Raw genomic sequence first — 13,924 nt, 5'->3', positions numbered from 1 at the left:
GACGTCGTCGGAAAGGGGTTAAAACCTTACCATGCATCATAGTGAAGTCCTGTGTGAATAAGGGCCAAGCAGGACCGGGTCCCAAACATGGACAGACAGTCTTTAAGCTGGATATCACATTTAAAAAGCTCCTCACTAGCTGTTTGTCCATGTTTGGGTCCCAGGTCCTGCTCAGTTCTCAATACAAGAATCAGCATAAAAGTGCAACACAGAAACACCTAATATACAGTATACATCTATCTTATTATACAAGAAAAATAGAGGCAGCACTCCAAGGGTTCCAATTCAATGTGATTTTATTCAGAGATGTATCTAGGCTTTCTGGCACTAGAGCAAGAATTCAGTTTGGAGGCCCCCCCGCACAAATGTGATTTGCACACTTTTGCTCTCCCTAATTCTCTCAATGCTCAGTGAAAAACAGAGATGCAGAAAGAGAAGCTCGTTGTCACGTGACTGTCAGTATGAAAGTCGCATATGAGTGAAGTGGCTATGTGATGACTGCTGGAACCAGCAAGCAGAGTTGAATACTGACAGTGAGTATATTACATGCTGTTAGGATTGGCTACAGGGCTTCATTTTATAATTAAAGGGTTTATCCAGGGATGAGATGAAAGTCTGCAGTCACTCTATGTGTCTTCAGGCTTCTGAATTCTCAAAGCGCAAGCACTGCACACTTTTAGGATTTTCCCTTGCACAAGTATGCGATTTGTATACTTCTGGCCACATTCCGATTACACGTGTCCGGCCTCGCACAATTAATTTTCATTGAGTGAGGCCATGCATGTTTAGTCAGCATGAAACTGCTTGTATGCAAATCGCTGGCACCAGAGAATCCTTACAGTGTGCAGTGCGCACTGTGAGAAGTCTGCAGTCACAGAATTACTGCAGACTCGTCAGAAACTTGGACAACTCCTTTAATACTCCTAACATAAATAAAAATATGAGAATTAGTTAGTATCCCAAATAACATTTACATCCAGGTACGTGATGGATGACATTGTCTCTGGAGTTGTTCTCTTTCTTTTCTTCATCTTGTCCAGACCCCATGAGGAGTTTCTCATCCACAACTCGTCTCTGCAGACTTCCATCTTCTGCAGACTTCCATCTTCTCCAGTCTTCTGCAGCAAATCCCCACACAATGCCGTTAAAGATAGGAGTATCATTATAATAATGCTGAATACAAATATCTGCCCTACACTGAGCCCCTGAATAAATAATTGACCCTCACTATATTCCCTGCACAAAATATGAACCCCACACTGTCCCTCTTATGATACATGCCCTCCACACTGCTGTCTCCTTTCCATACTGGGCCCCCTCTTCACACTGTCCTCTCACACTGTGTCCTCCCAATATGGCCCAGTCTCTAAGCTATGCCCCCTCACCACATTCCCTCTCCTTGGTATACTGTCCCCTCCTGGGTGTGCCCTTACACTGTCTCCCCATGCTATCCCTCACACTACTCAGTCTCTATTCTGTGCCCACTCACACTTTTCTTCCCCCATACTGTCTTCTCACACTATTTCCCTCAAGAGACTCTTCACACAGTGAATAACCCCCTCTGCAGTGAATAATCCCACCACTGCAGTAAATATACCCCCACTGCAGTAATTATACACCCCTGCAGTGAATACACTAACTGCAGTAAATACACCCCCTGCAGTAAATACACCCCCCTGCAGTAATTATACCCCCCCGCAGGGAATACACCCCCCTGCAGTGAATACACCCTCCCTGCAGTGATTACACCTCCCCCTTCAGTGAATAGACCCCTCTGCAGTAAAAAAAAATCCTCCCTGTAGTAAATACCCCCCAGCAGTGAATACACCCTCCCCCCATCTTCGGTGTCTTCAGCTCTGGAGCACAGAGCACTTACCACCGTTCGCACCTATGTCTTCTGCGCCGGCGAATGATGTCAGCAGAGTGATCACATGACCTGATCACACTTCAGGTGCTGCTCTGACCCAGAGGTCAGAGCTTCAGTTGTACTCTCGTCTGAAGGACGCGTGTACAATTGAACACTGGGAACCGACGCACTGCAGCTTCTCTGAGCCGGCTGTCAGCTTGACAGCTGGCTAAAAGAACTGCCGACTCTAAGTCTGGGGGATGGCAGGATGTAGCCACTGGGGGAGACACTTTGGACCGCCACATTAGGTGGCCCGACTGCCCCCCCTGTTGGCTGCGCCCGGGGCACAAGCCCCAGCTGCCCCATTCAGATACACCTCTGTTTTATTAACCCATCATGTCAAAGTGGCAACGTTTCGTTCCAAATGTGGAACTTTTTCAAGCATTTGGGACAAAACGTTACCACTTTGACATGATGGGTCAATAAAATCACATTGAGTTGGAACTCTTGGAGTGCTGCCTCTATTTTTCTTGGACATATTTCAAGGTTTGGTATTGCCTGTGAGGCTCTGCACCCAACTGTGACTTTTTGCTATATTGCTAATGCTGCACCTTTATCTTGCCATTTATCTTATTATACAGTTAGGGACTGGTGAACACATACTTTTTTAGTCATGTCACAACTATGCAAGTACCAATACACCACTAAAGAGTGATCATATAGTGGTCAGCAGGTCTATATAGGAACGTGGCAGAGAAATTTTGCATTACAGACTAAACAGGAAAATACAACACTGATCAGAAGCAGTTACAGGCAGAATATATAACAGAGAGGATCTGTTTGCTTTCCTGACATGTCTCTTTTCTAAAAGTCACAGAATGGCCCCACTGACCTCCTGTCCTGCCTCGTGACATGATTGCTGTCAGTGGAGAGGTTTTAATATTGAGTTTTAGGAAACTTGTAAAAACAGCCGAGCACAAATATCTCACCCTAATTATCTAAATACAACAGTACCATGCTAAAAACGAATACAGAAGCACTAAATACCACCAACCTCCACTAAACCTCCACACCAGTGCCAAATAGCACTGCGCTGCACTAAATACCTACACTGTGTACACAATTATTAGGCAAATTAGAATTTTGACCATATCACCAATTTTATGCATATTTTCCAACTCCAAGCTGTATGCTTGAATACTTATTGGATGAAGCATATCAGGTGATGTGTATTTGTACAATGAGGAGGGTGCAGCCTAATGATATCAACATCTTAATGAAGCTGTGCAGAATTATTAGGCAGCTTGTTTTCCTCAGGCAAAATGGATCAAACATGAGATTTAACTAGCTCTGAAAAGTCTTACAGAGGGATGCAGCACTCTTGAAACTGATAAGATATTACGGCGTGATCACAGAATCATCAAACTGTTGTTGTAAATAGTCAACAGGATCACAAAACATATTTTCAGAAAAAAGACACATTAACTGTCAAAGATGTAAGAAGAATACAAAGTGAACAGACCAGGAACTCATTGTTCTTCAGTGCTGTCCTATTCCAAAACTGCAACCTCACTGGAGTGCCCAGAAGTACAAGGTGTTCAGTGCTCAGAGACATGGCCAAAGTAAGGAAGATGGAAACCCGACCACCACTGAACAAAACATGTAAGTTGAAATGTCAAAACTGGATCAAGAAAGATCTGAAGGCAGAATCTTCAAAGGTTTTATGGGCTGATGAAATGAGAGTGACTCTTGATGGAATGGATCAGTAACAGGCATAGAACTCCGCTTCGGCTCAGACGTCATCAAGGTAGAGGTGGGGTACTATTATGGGCTGATAATATTAGAGATTACCTATTTGGACCATTTCGGATTGAAGATGGATTCAAAATCAACTCCCAAACATACTAATAGCTTTTAGAAGACACTTTTTTCAAGCAGTGGTACAGTGGAGTTTCTGACAAATTCTGTATTAATTCAACAGAATAAGAAAAGCTTTTTATGCCTCTTTATGAAATTAGAGCAAAGTGGAAGTAGAGTAGAATGCCAAAATGCCTGTAATTACCCTTGACAATTTTTATACAACTTAGAGGTTGTTCATCACTGTAATATGGCCATGTGCATAAGCCTTTTTGTGACTGACAGACATCAACTCCAGTATGATTGCTGGTGCCTGAGTTGTTTTATCTTGTTTAACAAAATGCAGTTATCATCCACACAACTTTTCACTAGGTTCAACTACAACCCCTGGCAAAAGTTATGGAATCACCGGGCTCGGAGGATGTTCATTCAGTTGTTTAATGTTGTTGAAAAAAGCAAATCACAGACATGGCACAAAACTAAAGTCATTTCAAATGGCAACTTTATGGCTTTAAGAAACACTAAAAGAAATCAAGAAAAAAAATGTGGTAGTCAGTAAGGGTAGTTGTTTTCAGACGAAGCAGAGGGAAAATATTATGGAATCACTCAATTATGAGGAAAAAATTATGGAATTACCCTGTAAATTTTCATTTCCAAAACTAACACCTGCATCAAATTAGATCTGCTCGTTAGTCTGCATCTAAAAAGGAGTGATCACACCTTGGAGAGCTGTTGCACCAAGTGGACTGACATGAATCATGGCTCCAACAGGAGAGATGTCAATTGAAACAAAGAAGAGGATTATCAAACTCTTAAAAGAAGGTAAATTATCATGCAATGTTGCAAAAGATGTTGGTTGTTCACAGTCAGCTGTGTCGAAAATCTGGACCAAATACAAACAACATGGGAAGGTTGTTAAAGGCAAACATACTGGTAGACCGAGGAAGGCATCAAAGCGTCAAGACCGGAAGCATAAAGCAATATGTCTCCAAAACAGGGAATGCACAACAAAACAAATGAGGAGGAAACTGGAGTCAATGTCTGTGACTGAACTGTAAGAAACCGCCTAAAGGAAATGGGATTTACATACAGAAAAGCTAAACAAAAGCCATCATTAACACCTAAACAGAAAAAAACAAGGTTACAATGGGCTAACGAAAAGCATTCGTGGACTGTGGATGACTGGATGAAAGTCATATTCAGTGATGAATCGCGAATCTGCATTGGGCAAGGTGATGATGCTGGAACTTTTGTTTGGTGGCGTAACAATGAGATTTATAAAGATGACTACGTGAAGAGAACATGCAAATTTCCACAGTCATTGATGATATGGGGCTGCATGTCAGGTAAAGGCACTGGGGAGATGGCTGTCATTACATCTTCAATAAATGCCCAAGTTGACATTGATATTTTGGACAGTTTTCTTATCCCATCAATTGAAAGGATGTTTGGGGATGAAGACATCATTTTTCAAGATGATAATGCATCCTGCCATAGAGCAAAAATGGTGAAAACATTCCTTGAAAGAAGACACATAAGTGCAATGTCATGGCCTGCAAATAGTCCGGATCTCAATCCAATAGAAAATCTTTGGTGGAAGTTGAAGAAAATGGTCCATGACAAGGCTGCAACCTGCAAAGCTGATCTGGCAACAGCAATCAGAGAAAGTTGGAGCCAGATTGATGAAGAGTACTGTTTGTCACTCATTAAATCCATGCCTCAGAGACTGCAAGCTGTTATTAAAGCCAGAGGTGGTGCAACAAAATACTAGTGATGTATTCAAGTGTTCTTTTGAGTGTTTGTTTTTCATGATTCCATAATTTTTCCCTCAGAATTGAGTGATTCCATAATTTTTTGCCTCTGCTTGGTCTGAAAAAATTACCCTTACTGAGTACCACATTTTTTTCCTTGATTTCTTTTAGTGTTTCTTAAAGCCATAAAGTTGCCATTTGAAATTACTTTAGTTTTGTGCCATGTCTGTGATCAACAACATTAAACAACTGAATGAACATCCTCCAAGCCTGGTGATTCCATCGTTTTTGCCAGGGGTTGTATAAGTGAAATTGTCAGTTCTAACTATATGCAAAGAATTATGAGGCCAACTCTGGTAAATGACAAATAAAAAAGACTAAGAGTGCTATTCTATCCTCTCAAACTAAGAGCTGCCGGCACTTTAACCCCTTAACGACTGCCGATACGCCTTTTAACTGCAGTCTGTAAGGGTGTTTATTTCTCAGACTCAGATTTGGTATCGCTGTAATCACATCTACCCAAAGAATAAATCCACCTTATAACTTATACCTCACTGTGAACCGAACAAAATGAATAACTATTATATTGTACTGCTGTCTTTGTTCATTCTGCCTCCCATAAATCAGAACAAGGCTCGGCTCAGTTATCCTGCACTCTCCACTGAGCGCTTACACTGGAGTTTTCTTGTAAATTCCCCAAAACCACGATTCAGACAAAACCCCCGACGGAACCACTCACTTATGAGTCAGATGGAGTCACTTTGGACTGGTCCGTGTTCCGCCAGTGTCCCTCCATTTCGGAGTCTTTTTAGCATACAAGTGTGTGTGACCACAGATCTGTGCACGCCTAAAAAGGAGACCACAGGAGCAGACGCAAACGGAGCCCAAAGTGTCTCCATCTGTCTCATTAGGGTGGGTGGTTCCGTTGGGGGTTTTGTCTGAATTGCATTTTTGTGGGATTTACAAGGCAACCCCGAAGTAACTGCTCAGCATTAAACACAAGAATGTGATCCTGCCTTATTCTGGAAGCAATTGAAAAATATTATGTACCCCTAAAAGTTACCAATAAAAACCCTAATTTATCCCACACAAAACCAGCCCCCACTCAGGTCCATCATCTGTCACTGGAACTATAGGGGGTTCCCACATGACATACCTCCCGCTCCCCCTAAAATAAAATCCAGTGAATTCTGCGTACACAAATCCAAATCCCCCCTCTTTCTGAGCCCCACTGTGCCTAAACCGTAGTAAGCGGCCACATGCTTGGCATTATTGTAGTGGGGAGTGAGCACTTAACAATTTATGGGGTGCGTGCATCCAGAACCACAAGCTAGACACAATGTATGGTGGCGCTACAATATATGCGGCACAATGTAAAGGCACTAAACAGGCATATTTGCAATTCTCCATAAAAAAAGCATGGAGTCGATGTTACAAAATAGTCATTGCAGCAATAGATGAATTCATTGAGAGATGCAATTTCTACAATGGGGTCATTTTTGGGGTTTTCTGTTGTTCTGGCATTTTCGGGGCTCCACAAATGTCGCTCGCAAACTATTCTAGCAAAATCTGTGCTCCAAAAGTCAAATAGCGCTGCTTCCTTCCCAGCCCCGACGTGTGGCCTAACAGTAAGTTCTGATGACATATGGGGCATCACTGTGTTCGGGAGAAATTACCCAATAAATTATAGGGTCCAGTTTCACCTATTAATCCTTGTGTACTTGACAAGTTTGCAGCAAATATAAAAATTATATTTTTACTACAAAAATGTCATATTTCCACCTCTCAATGTTATAAAATTCTGTGAGGCACCTATGGGTTCAAAATATTCACTACACCCTAGATGAATTCCTTAGGCAATGGAGTTTCCAATATGTGGTCACCTGGGGGGAGTTCTGCTGTTCTGGCTCCTCAGGGGCTCTGCTAGTGGAGCCCACAATCTATTAAAACTGAATCTGCATTCTAAAAATCAAGTAGCGCTCTTTCCCATTCGACCCTTGCCGTGTGCTCAAACAGTAGTGTACAACCATATACTGTATGGGGTATCACGGTGTTTGGTAAAAAAATTGCTTAACAAATTATGGTGTCCATTTTCTCTTATTACCCCTCGTGTAAATTATAAATCTAGTGCTAAAACAAGGTTTGTGAAAAAATGTAATTTTTTTCTTCTCACATCTAGACGTTATATACAGTACAGACCAAAAGTTTGGACACACCTTCTCATTTAAAGATTTTTCTGTATTTTCATGACTATGAAAATTGTACATTCACACTGAAGGCATCAAAACTATGAATTAACACATGTGGAATTATATACTTAACAAAAAAGTGTGAAACAACTGAAAATATGTCTTATATTCTAAGTTCTTCAAAGTAGCCACCTTTTGCTTTGATGACTGCTTTGCACACTCTTGGCATTCTCTGGATGAGGTTCAAGAGGTAGTCACAGGAAATGGTTTTCACTTCACAGGTGTGCCCTGTCAGGTTTAATAAGTGGGATTTCTTGCCTTATAAATGGGGTTGGGACCATCAGTTGTGTTGTGCAGAAGTCTGGTGGATACACAGCTGATAGTCCTACTGAATAGACTGTTAGAATTTGTATTATGGCAAGAAAAAAGCAGCTAAGTAAAGAAAAATGAGTGGCCATCATTACTTTAAGAAATGAAGGTCAGTCAGTCGAAAAATTGGGAAAACTTTGAAAGTGTCCCCAAGTGCAGTTGCAAAAACCATCAAGTGCTACAAAGAAACTGGCTCACATGAGGACCGCCCCAGGAAAGGAAGACCAAGAGTCACCTCTGCTTCTGAGGATAAGTTTATCCGAGTCACCAGCCTCAGAAATCGCAGGTTAACAGCAGCTCAGATTAGAGACCAGGTCAATGCCACACAGAGTTCTAGCAGCAGACACATCTCTTCAACAACTGTTAAGAGGAGACTTTGTGCAGCAGGCCTTCATAGTAAAATAGCTGCTAGGAAACCACTGCTAAGGACAGGCAACAAGCAGAAGAGACTTGTTTGGGCTAAAGAACACAAGGAATCGACATTAGACCAGTGGAAATCTGTGCTTTGGTCTGATGAGTCCAAATTTGAGATCTTTGGTTCCAACCACCGTGTCTTTGTGCGACGAAGAAAAGGTGAACGGATGGACTCTACATGCCTGGTTCCCTCCGTGAAGCATGGAGGAGGAGGTGTGATGGTGTGGGGGTGCTTTGCTGGTGACACTGTTGGGAATTTATTCAAAATTGAAGGCATACTGAACCAGCATGGCTACCACAGCATCTTGCAGCGGCATGCTATTCCATCTGGTTTGCGTTTAGTTGGACCAACATTTATTTTCCAACAGGACAATGACCCCAAACACACCTCCAGGCTGTGTAAGGGCTATTTGACCAAGAAGGAGAGTGATGGGGTGCTACGTCAGATGACCTGGCCTCCACAGTCACCAGACCTGAACCCAATCGAGATGGTTTGGGGTGAGCTGGACTGCAGAGTGAAGGCAAAAGGGCCAACAAGTGCTAAGCATCTCTGGGAACTCCTTCAAGATTGTTGGAAGACCATTTCCGGTGACTACCTCTTGAAGCTCATCAAGAGAATGCCAAGAGTGTGCAAAGCAGTCATCAAAGCAAAAGGTGGCTACTTTGAAGAACCTAGAATATAAGACATATTTTCAGTTGTTCACACTTTTTTGTTAAGTATATAATTACACGTGTTAATTCATAGTTTTGATGCCTTCAGTGTGAATGTACAATTTTCATAGTCATGAAAATACAGAAAAATCTTTAAATGAGAAGGTGTGTCCAAACTTTTGGTCTGTACTGTAGAGTTTTGTTGACAGGTAGGTTAAAAATGCTCACTACTACTCTAGGTAAATTTCTTGAGAGGACTATTTTCCAAAATGGGGTCACTTGTGAGGGTTTCTTGTGTTTTCGCAAGTCAGGGGCTCTCCAAATGCGACATGGCATTCACAATCTATTCCAGAAAAATAGCGCTCTTTCCTTTCCTAACCCTGCCATGTGCCCAAGAAGTTTTTGACCACATATGGGGTATCAACGCATTTGGGAGAAATTGCAAAACAAATTATGGTGTCTGTTTTCTCCTATTATCCATGGTGAAAATTATAAATTTGGGGCTAAAACTACATTTTCATGAAAAGAAATGAAAATTTTCAATATGACAACCTAATTTTTATCAAATTCTGTGTAGTACCTGTGGGTTCAAAATTCTCACTATACACCTTGATAAAATCCTTGAGGGCTGTAATTTCCAGAATGGGGTAACTTGTGGGGGTTTTCACTGTTTAGGCACATTAGGGGCTGTCCAAACGTGACATGACGCCCGCAGACCATTCCATCAAAGCCTGCATTCCAAAATATCAATCCTTCCTTTTCAAACCCTGCCGTGCGCCCAAACAATAGTTTTCCCCTACACATGGGGTATCGGTGTACTCAGGAGAAATTGCAAAACAAATTTTGGGGTCCATTTTCTCCTGTTACCCTTGTGAAAATAAAAAATTTGGGGCTAAAGTAAAATTTTTGGTGAAAAAAAGGAAAATGATCATTTTTTCCTTCCACATTGCTTAAGTTCCTGTAAAGCACCTGAAGGGTTAATTAACTTATTGAATGTGGTTTTGAGGATATTGAGGAGTGCAGTTTTTAGAATGGTGTCACTTTTGGGTATTTTATGTCATATAGGCCCCCAAAGTCACTTCAATGTGGTCCCTAAAGAAAATGTTTTTGTAAATTTTGTTGGAAAAATGAGAAATGATTGATCAACTTTTAATCCTTATAACCTCCTAACAAAAAAAATATGTTTAAAAAATGATGCAGATGTAAAGTAGACATGTGGGAAATGCTATTTATTAACTATTTTGTATAACTCTCTGGTTTAAGGGCATAAAAATTCAAAGTTTGAAAATTGCGAAATTTTCTAAAGTTTTGCCAAATTTCCGATATTTTTACAAATAAACGAAAGTCATATTGAACAAATTTTACCACTATTATGAAGTACAATATGTCATAAAAAAACAGTCTCAGAATTAGTGAGATCCGTTGAAGCGTTCCAGAGTTATTACCACATAAAGTGGCACTAATCAAATTTCAAAAATTTGGCCTGTCATTAAGGTCAAAATTGGAACAGTCACTATAAGGGGTTAATAATTACACATTAGCCTATGATTTGCTTTCTTTAAAACTTATACTTACGGGATATAGTTAATGAATTGCCTAGGAATAGCACAGGGGTTATAAAGCAACAAATAACAGAATGCTCTATTGATGTTTCCTGAACAGTTTTACAGCTTGTTGCATCTCTTTTGAAGCTGATATGGATGCCGAAGATAGAACTTCAAAGGTAACTAGCATTTTCTTTTCTTTCTGTAATAAACATTTATGCTCAGAACATATATCTCTGTGTTTCACCTTGCCAAACAACCCTTATCACCTCACTATCCAATAATCCAAAATGAGTCTTTGACACCTTTCACATACTCATTAGTCCTAAACTGCAGGCCCCGATCACCAACCTCAGTGCTAACAATCTGGCCACTTATTTCAAAGAAAAAAATGATAATAAAAAAATGATAATAACCGATAAGAAATTATCTACTAAACAACTTTCCTCCATGAAGTTCCCTTTCTGCCTATGAACTAGCGGCAGAAGTCACCAGGCTTCTTTCTTCTACCTGCATCAGTGTCCCTAGAGTATCACACATCCTCCAGTTCCCCTCCTGTCATTAACCACCTAACCAAAATATTTAACCTCTTTTTTCTTCTAGTAGTATTTTTCATAATCCCAATACTAAAAAAACATCACTTGATCAGAACTGCTCTGCACTGTCTCCAAATTATCACAAAACTCCTTGAATTTTTGATTTAATCCTGTCTAATCTGCTCTTTCAGATGACTCTCTTCTCAATCTTTTACAATCTGTTTTTCAGTCTATACACTCTACAGAAACTGCCATTACTAAAGTCTCAAACGAGCTACTAATATATGAAACTAATGTTCACTTCTCTCATCTGTTTTCCTGTATCTCTCTGTAGCATTTGACACCAGTTGCTCCTCCCTATACTCCATTGTATGGCCCTCAAAGACTGCTCTCTTTGTTCTGCTACAACTTTTCTTACTGATCCTTCAATGTATATTTTGCTGGTCCTTATTTCAAATCTTTTTCCCTTAGAATCAGGTTTTCTCAGGGGTCAGTCCTCTTTTCTCTAAATACCATGCCTATTGGACAAACCATCAGCACAGCTTCTATTTTATTCACCCCAGCACTACTACAAAAGGCCAATGATTGTCTGTCTGCTGTCTCTAACATCATCTTTTCCCTGTCTCTGAAATTGAATCTTTCCAAAATTGGTATTTTCTCCTGTAAAGAAGTGGAAGATAGCTGGTACTCGTGGAAGAGATTTACTGTATGAAATAAGAATACTCTTTATTTATATAGCGCCAACATATTCCGCAGCGCTTTACATACATTATCGGCACTGTCCCCATTGGGACACAATCTACATTCCCTATTAGTATGTCTTTGGAGTGTGGGAGGAAACCGGAGAACCCGGAGGAAACCCACACAAACATAAAGAGAACATACAAACTCCTCGCAGATGTTGTCCTTGGTGGGATTTGAAACAAGGACCCCAGCGCTGCAAGGCTGCAGTGCTAACCACTGAGCCACCATGCTGCCCAAAGGTATATTTGTAATATTTCTAGACAGCTGCATGGTATATTTTTATTGCATAACCCTGATGCATTATCTTTTATTTTGAAGCAAAGTATTGCGATTATATGCTTAATATTATGGTTTATTGTAATAATTTTTATGAAGAATTTATGGGAGAATAGGCAATTGGGCAAGGAATAATTACAGTGAGTCATCCCTACAGCTGGGAAACGTTCATATCATATAGAAAAATCGTGTATATCAGAACCAAAAACAAAAAAGAACAAAACAAACCTATATTTATAGAGCAATCTTTATTATCAAAAATACACAATCAGGTAGTTTTATAGTACGCTGCCTGTAGTTTCATATTGGTCAGGTAACAGGATGCCACCTGTGTCAATTATTCTGTGTGAATGCACGGCCTATTAGCCAAAATTTGGTGTCATGTATAAGAACGCATACTGCAATCTCTATTTAGCCTAGCAACCGTTTAACCATGTACTATAATTTGTACTACTATTTTTATATAACTAATGAATTGATGTAGTGGGCTGTGGTTCCACCTGGTGGTCTCCCGTTTTTTTTTTAATTATTCAGTGTTTTTAGATATTGTGTATTTTTGATAATAAAGATTGAGCTGTAAATATAGGTTTGCTTTGTTCTTTTTTGTTTGGTTCTGATATACACGATTTTTCTATATGATATGAGTCTTCTGTGTACAGAACTATGTAGTACTCTAGGCATAATATGTGACTTTATGTAGAGGCATAATTATGCCATGTGTGTGGACATTTCTAGCTGGGAAAGGTTGTATGGGATGTTAGGTGGTTCAGCGTAAATTATACTGTATATAAAATATACTGTAATTGTAATGCATGTTTCCCTTGCTGGGCACTGCAAGATGAGGCTTTGATAGCATCTATTGATCATTGATGGTACTTGAGGCATTAATTGAATATGTAGAACAATCTGTAAAACAACAAGTAGTTTTGTCTATAAATATTCCCCTGGATGTTGAAAGAGTTAATTTGGGCATTGAGAGTTACTGTTATGAGAGACTGTGGCACCAGGACCAAGGCCTCACAAGGGTGTGTGCTGGAAGGATGAAAATAGCAATCTCTTGATCCAATTCTGCTACCGATACTGATTTGTGGCTTAGAATCTGGAGCATAGTTGACAAAACCTGGAACAGGACGGAGGTCTAGAAAAGAAAAGAAGGGTTAACTTCATTGATGCTCAGTATTTATCACCAAAAAAGTTGTTATATTGATACACAAACTATATATATGGTCAACACTTCTAGCTAAATAGAATATCACTCTAGACCAGGCTTCAGTATTGCCCAGTAACAAAAGAAGTGAAACCTTAAATAGATAATTTTTAAAACCAATTAAAAAAGATGCTGAATATGGAGTAACATAAACTCAGATATACAGGTGCTTCTCACTAAATTAGAATATGATCAAAAAGTTAATTTATTTCAGTTCTTCAATACAAAAAGTGAAACTCATATTATATAGAGTCATTACAAAGAGTGATCTATTTCAAGTGTTTATTTCTGTTAATGTTGATGATTATGGCTTACAGCCAATGAAAACACAAAAGTCATTATCTCAGTAAATTAAAATAACTAACAAAAAACACCTGCTAAGGCTTCCTACGTGTTTAAAAAGGTCCCTTAGTCTGTTTCAGTAGGCTCCACAATTATGGGGAAGACTGACTTGACAGATGTCCAGAAGGCAGTCAATGACACACTCCACAAGGTCCCAGAGTTCCTCTTTTCATTTGTAAATCAATTGTCCCAGAGTCT

The 13,924-nt window shown here is 40.0% G+C and overlaps 1 protein-coding gene across 7 annotated transcripts in view; it reads left to right on the top strand.

Moving 5' to 3' along the window:
• The window catches only part of SLC23A1 (solute carrier family 23 member 1), a 457,722-nt gene that overhangs the window by 162,066 nt on the left and 281,732 nt on the right, over positions 1-13,924 (top strand). For 5 of the 7 annotated variants that reach the window (XM_073652114.1, XM_073652110.1, XM_073652113.1 and 2 more), the window contains one exon: positions 10,740-10,800. The exons of the other annotated variants lie outside the window; for them this stretch is intronic. In XM_073652114.1, the coding sequence (XP_073508215.1) occupies positions 10,774-10,800 (27 nt within the window). In that variant the 5' untranslated portion in view covers positions 10,740-10,773. Of the gene's footprint in view, positions 1-10,739; positions 10,801-13,924 lie in introns of those variants that run through there. 7 annotated transcript variants of the gene reach the window in all.

The sequence above is a fragment of the Phyllobates terribilis genome, unplaced genomic scaffold, assembly GCF_046119375.1.
Source record: "Phyllobates terribilis strain yellow unplaced genomic scaffold, ASM4611937v1 Scaffold_11__3_contigs__length_659146591, whole genome shotgun sequence".
Classification (NCBI taxonomy): Eukaryota; Metazoa; Chordata; class Amphibia; order Anura; family Dendrobatidae; genus Phyllobates; species Phyllobates terribilis.
Note: the sequence above shows the minus strand (reverse complement) of the source record. Positions and strands in the feature narration are given on the sequence as shown.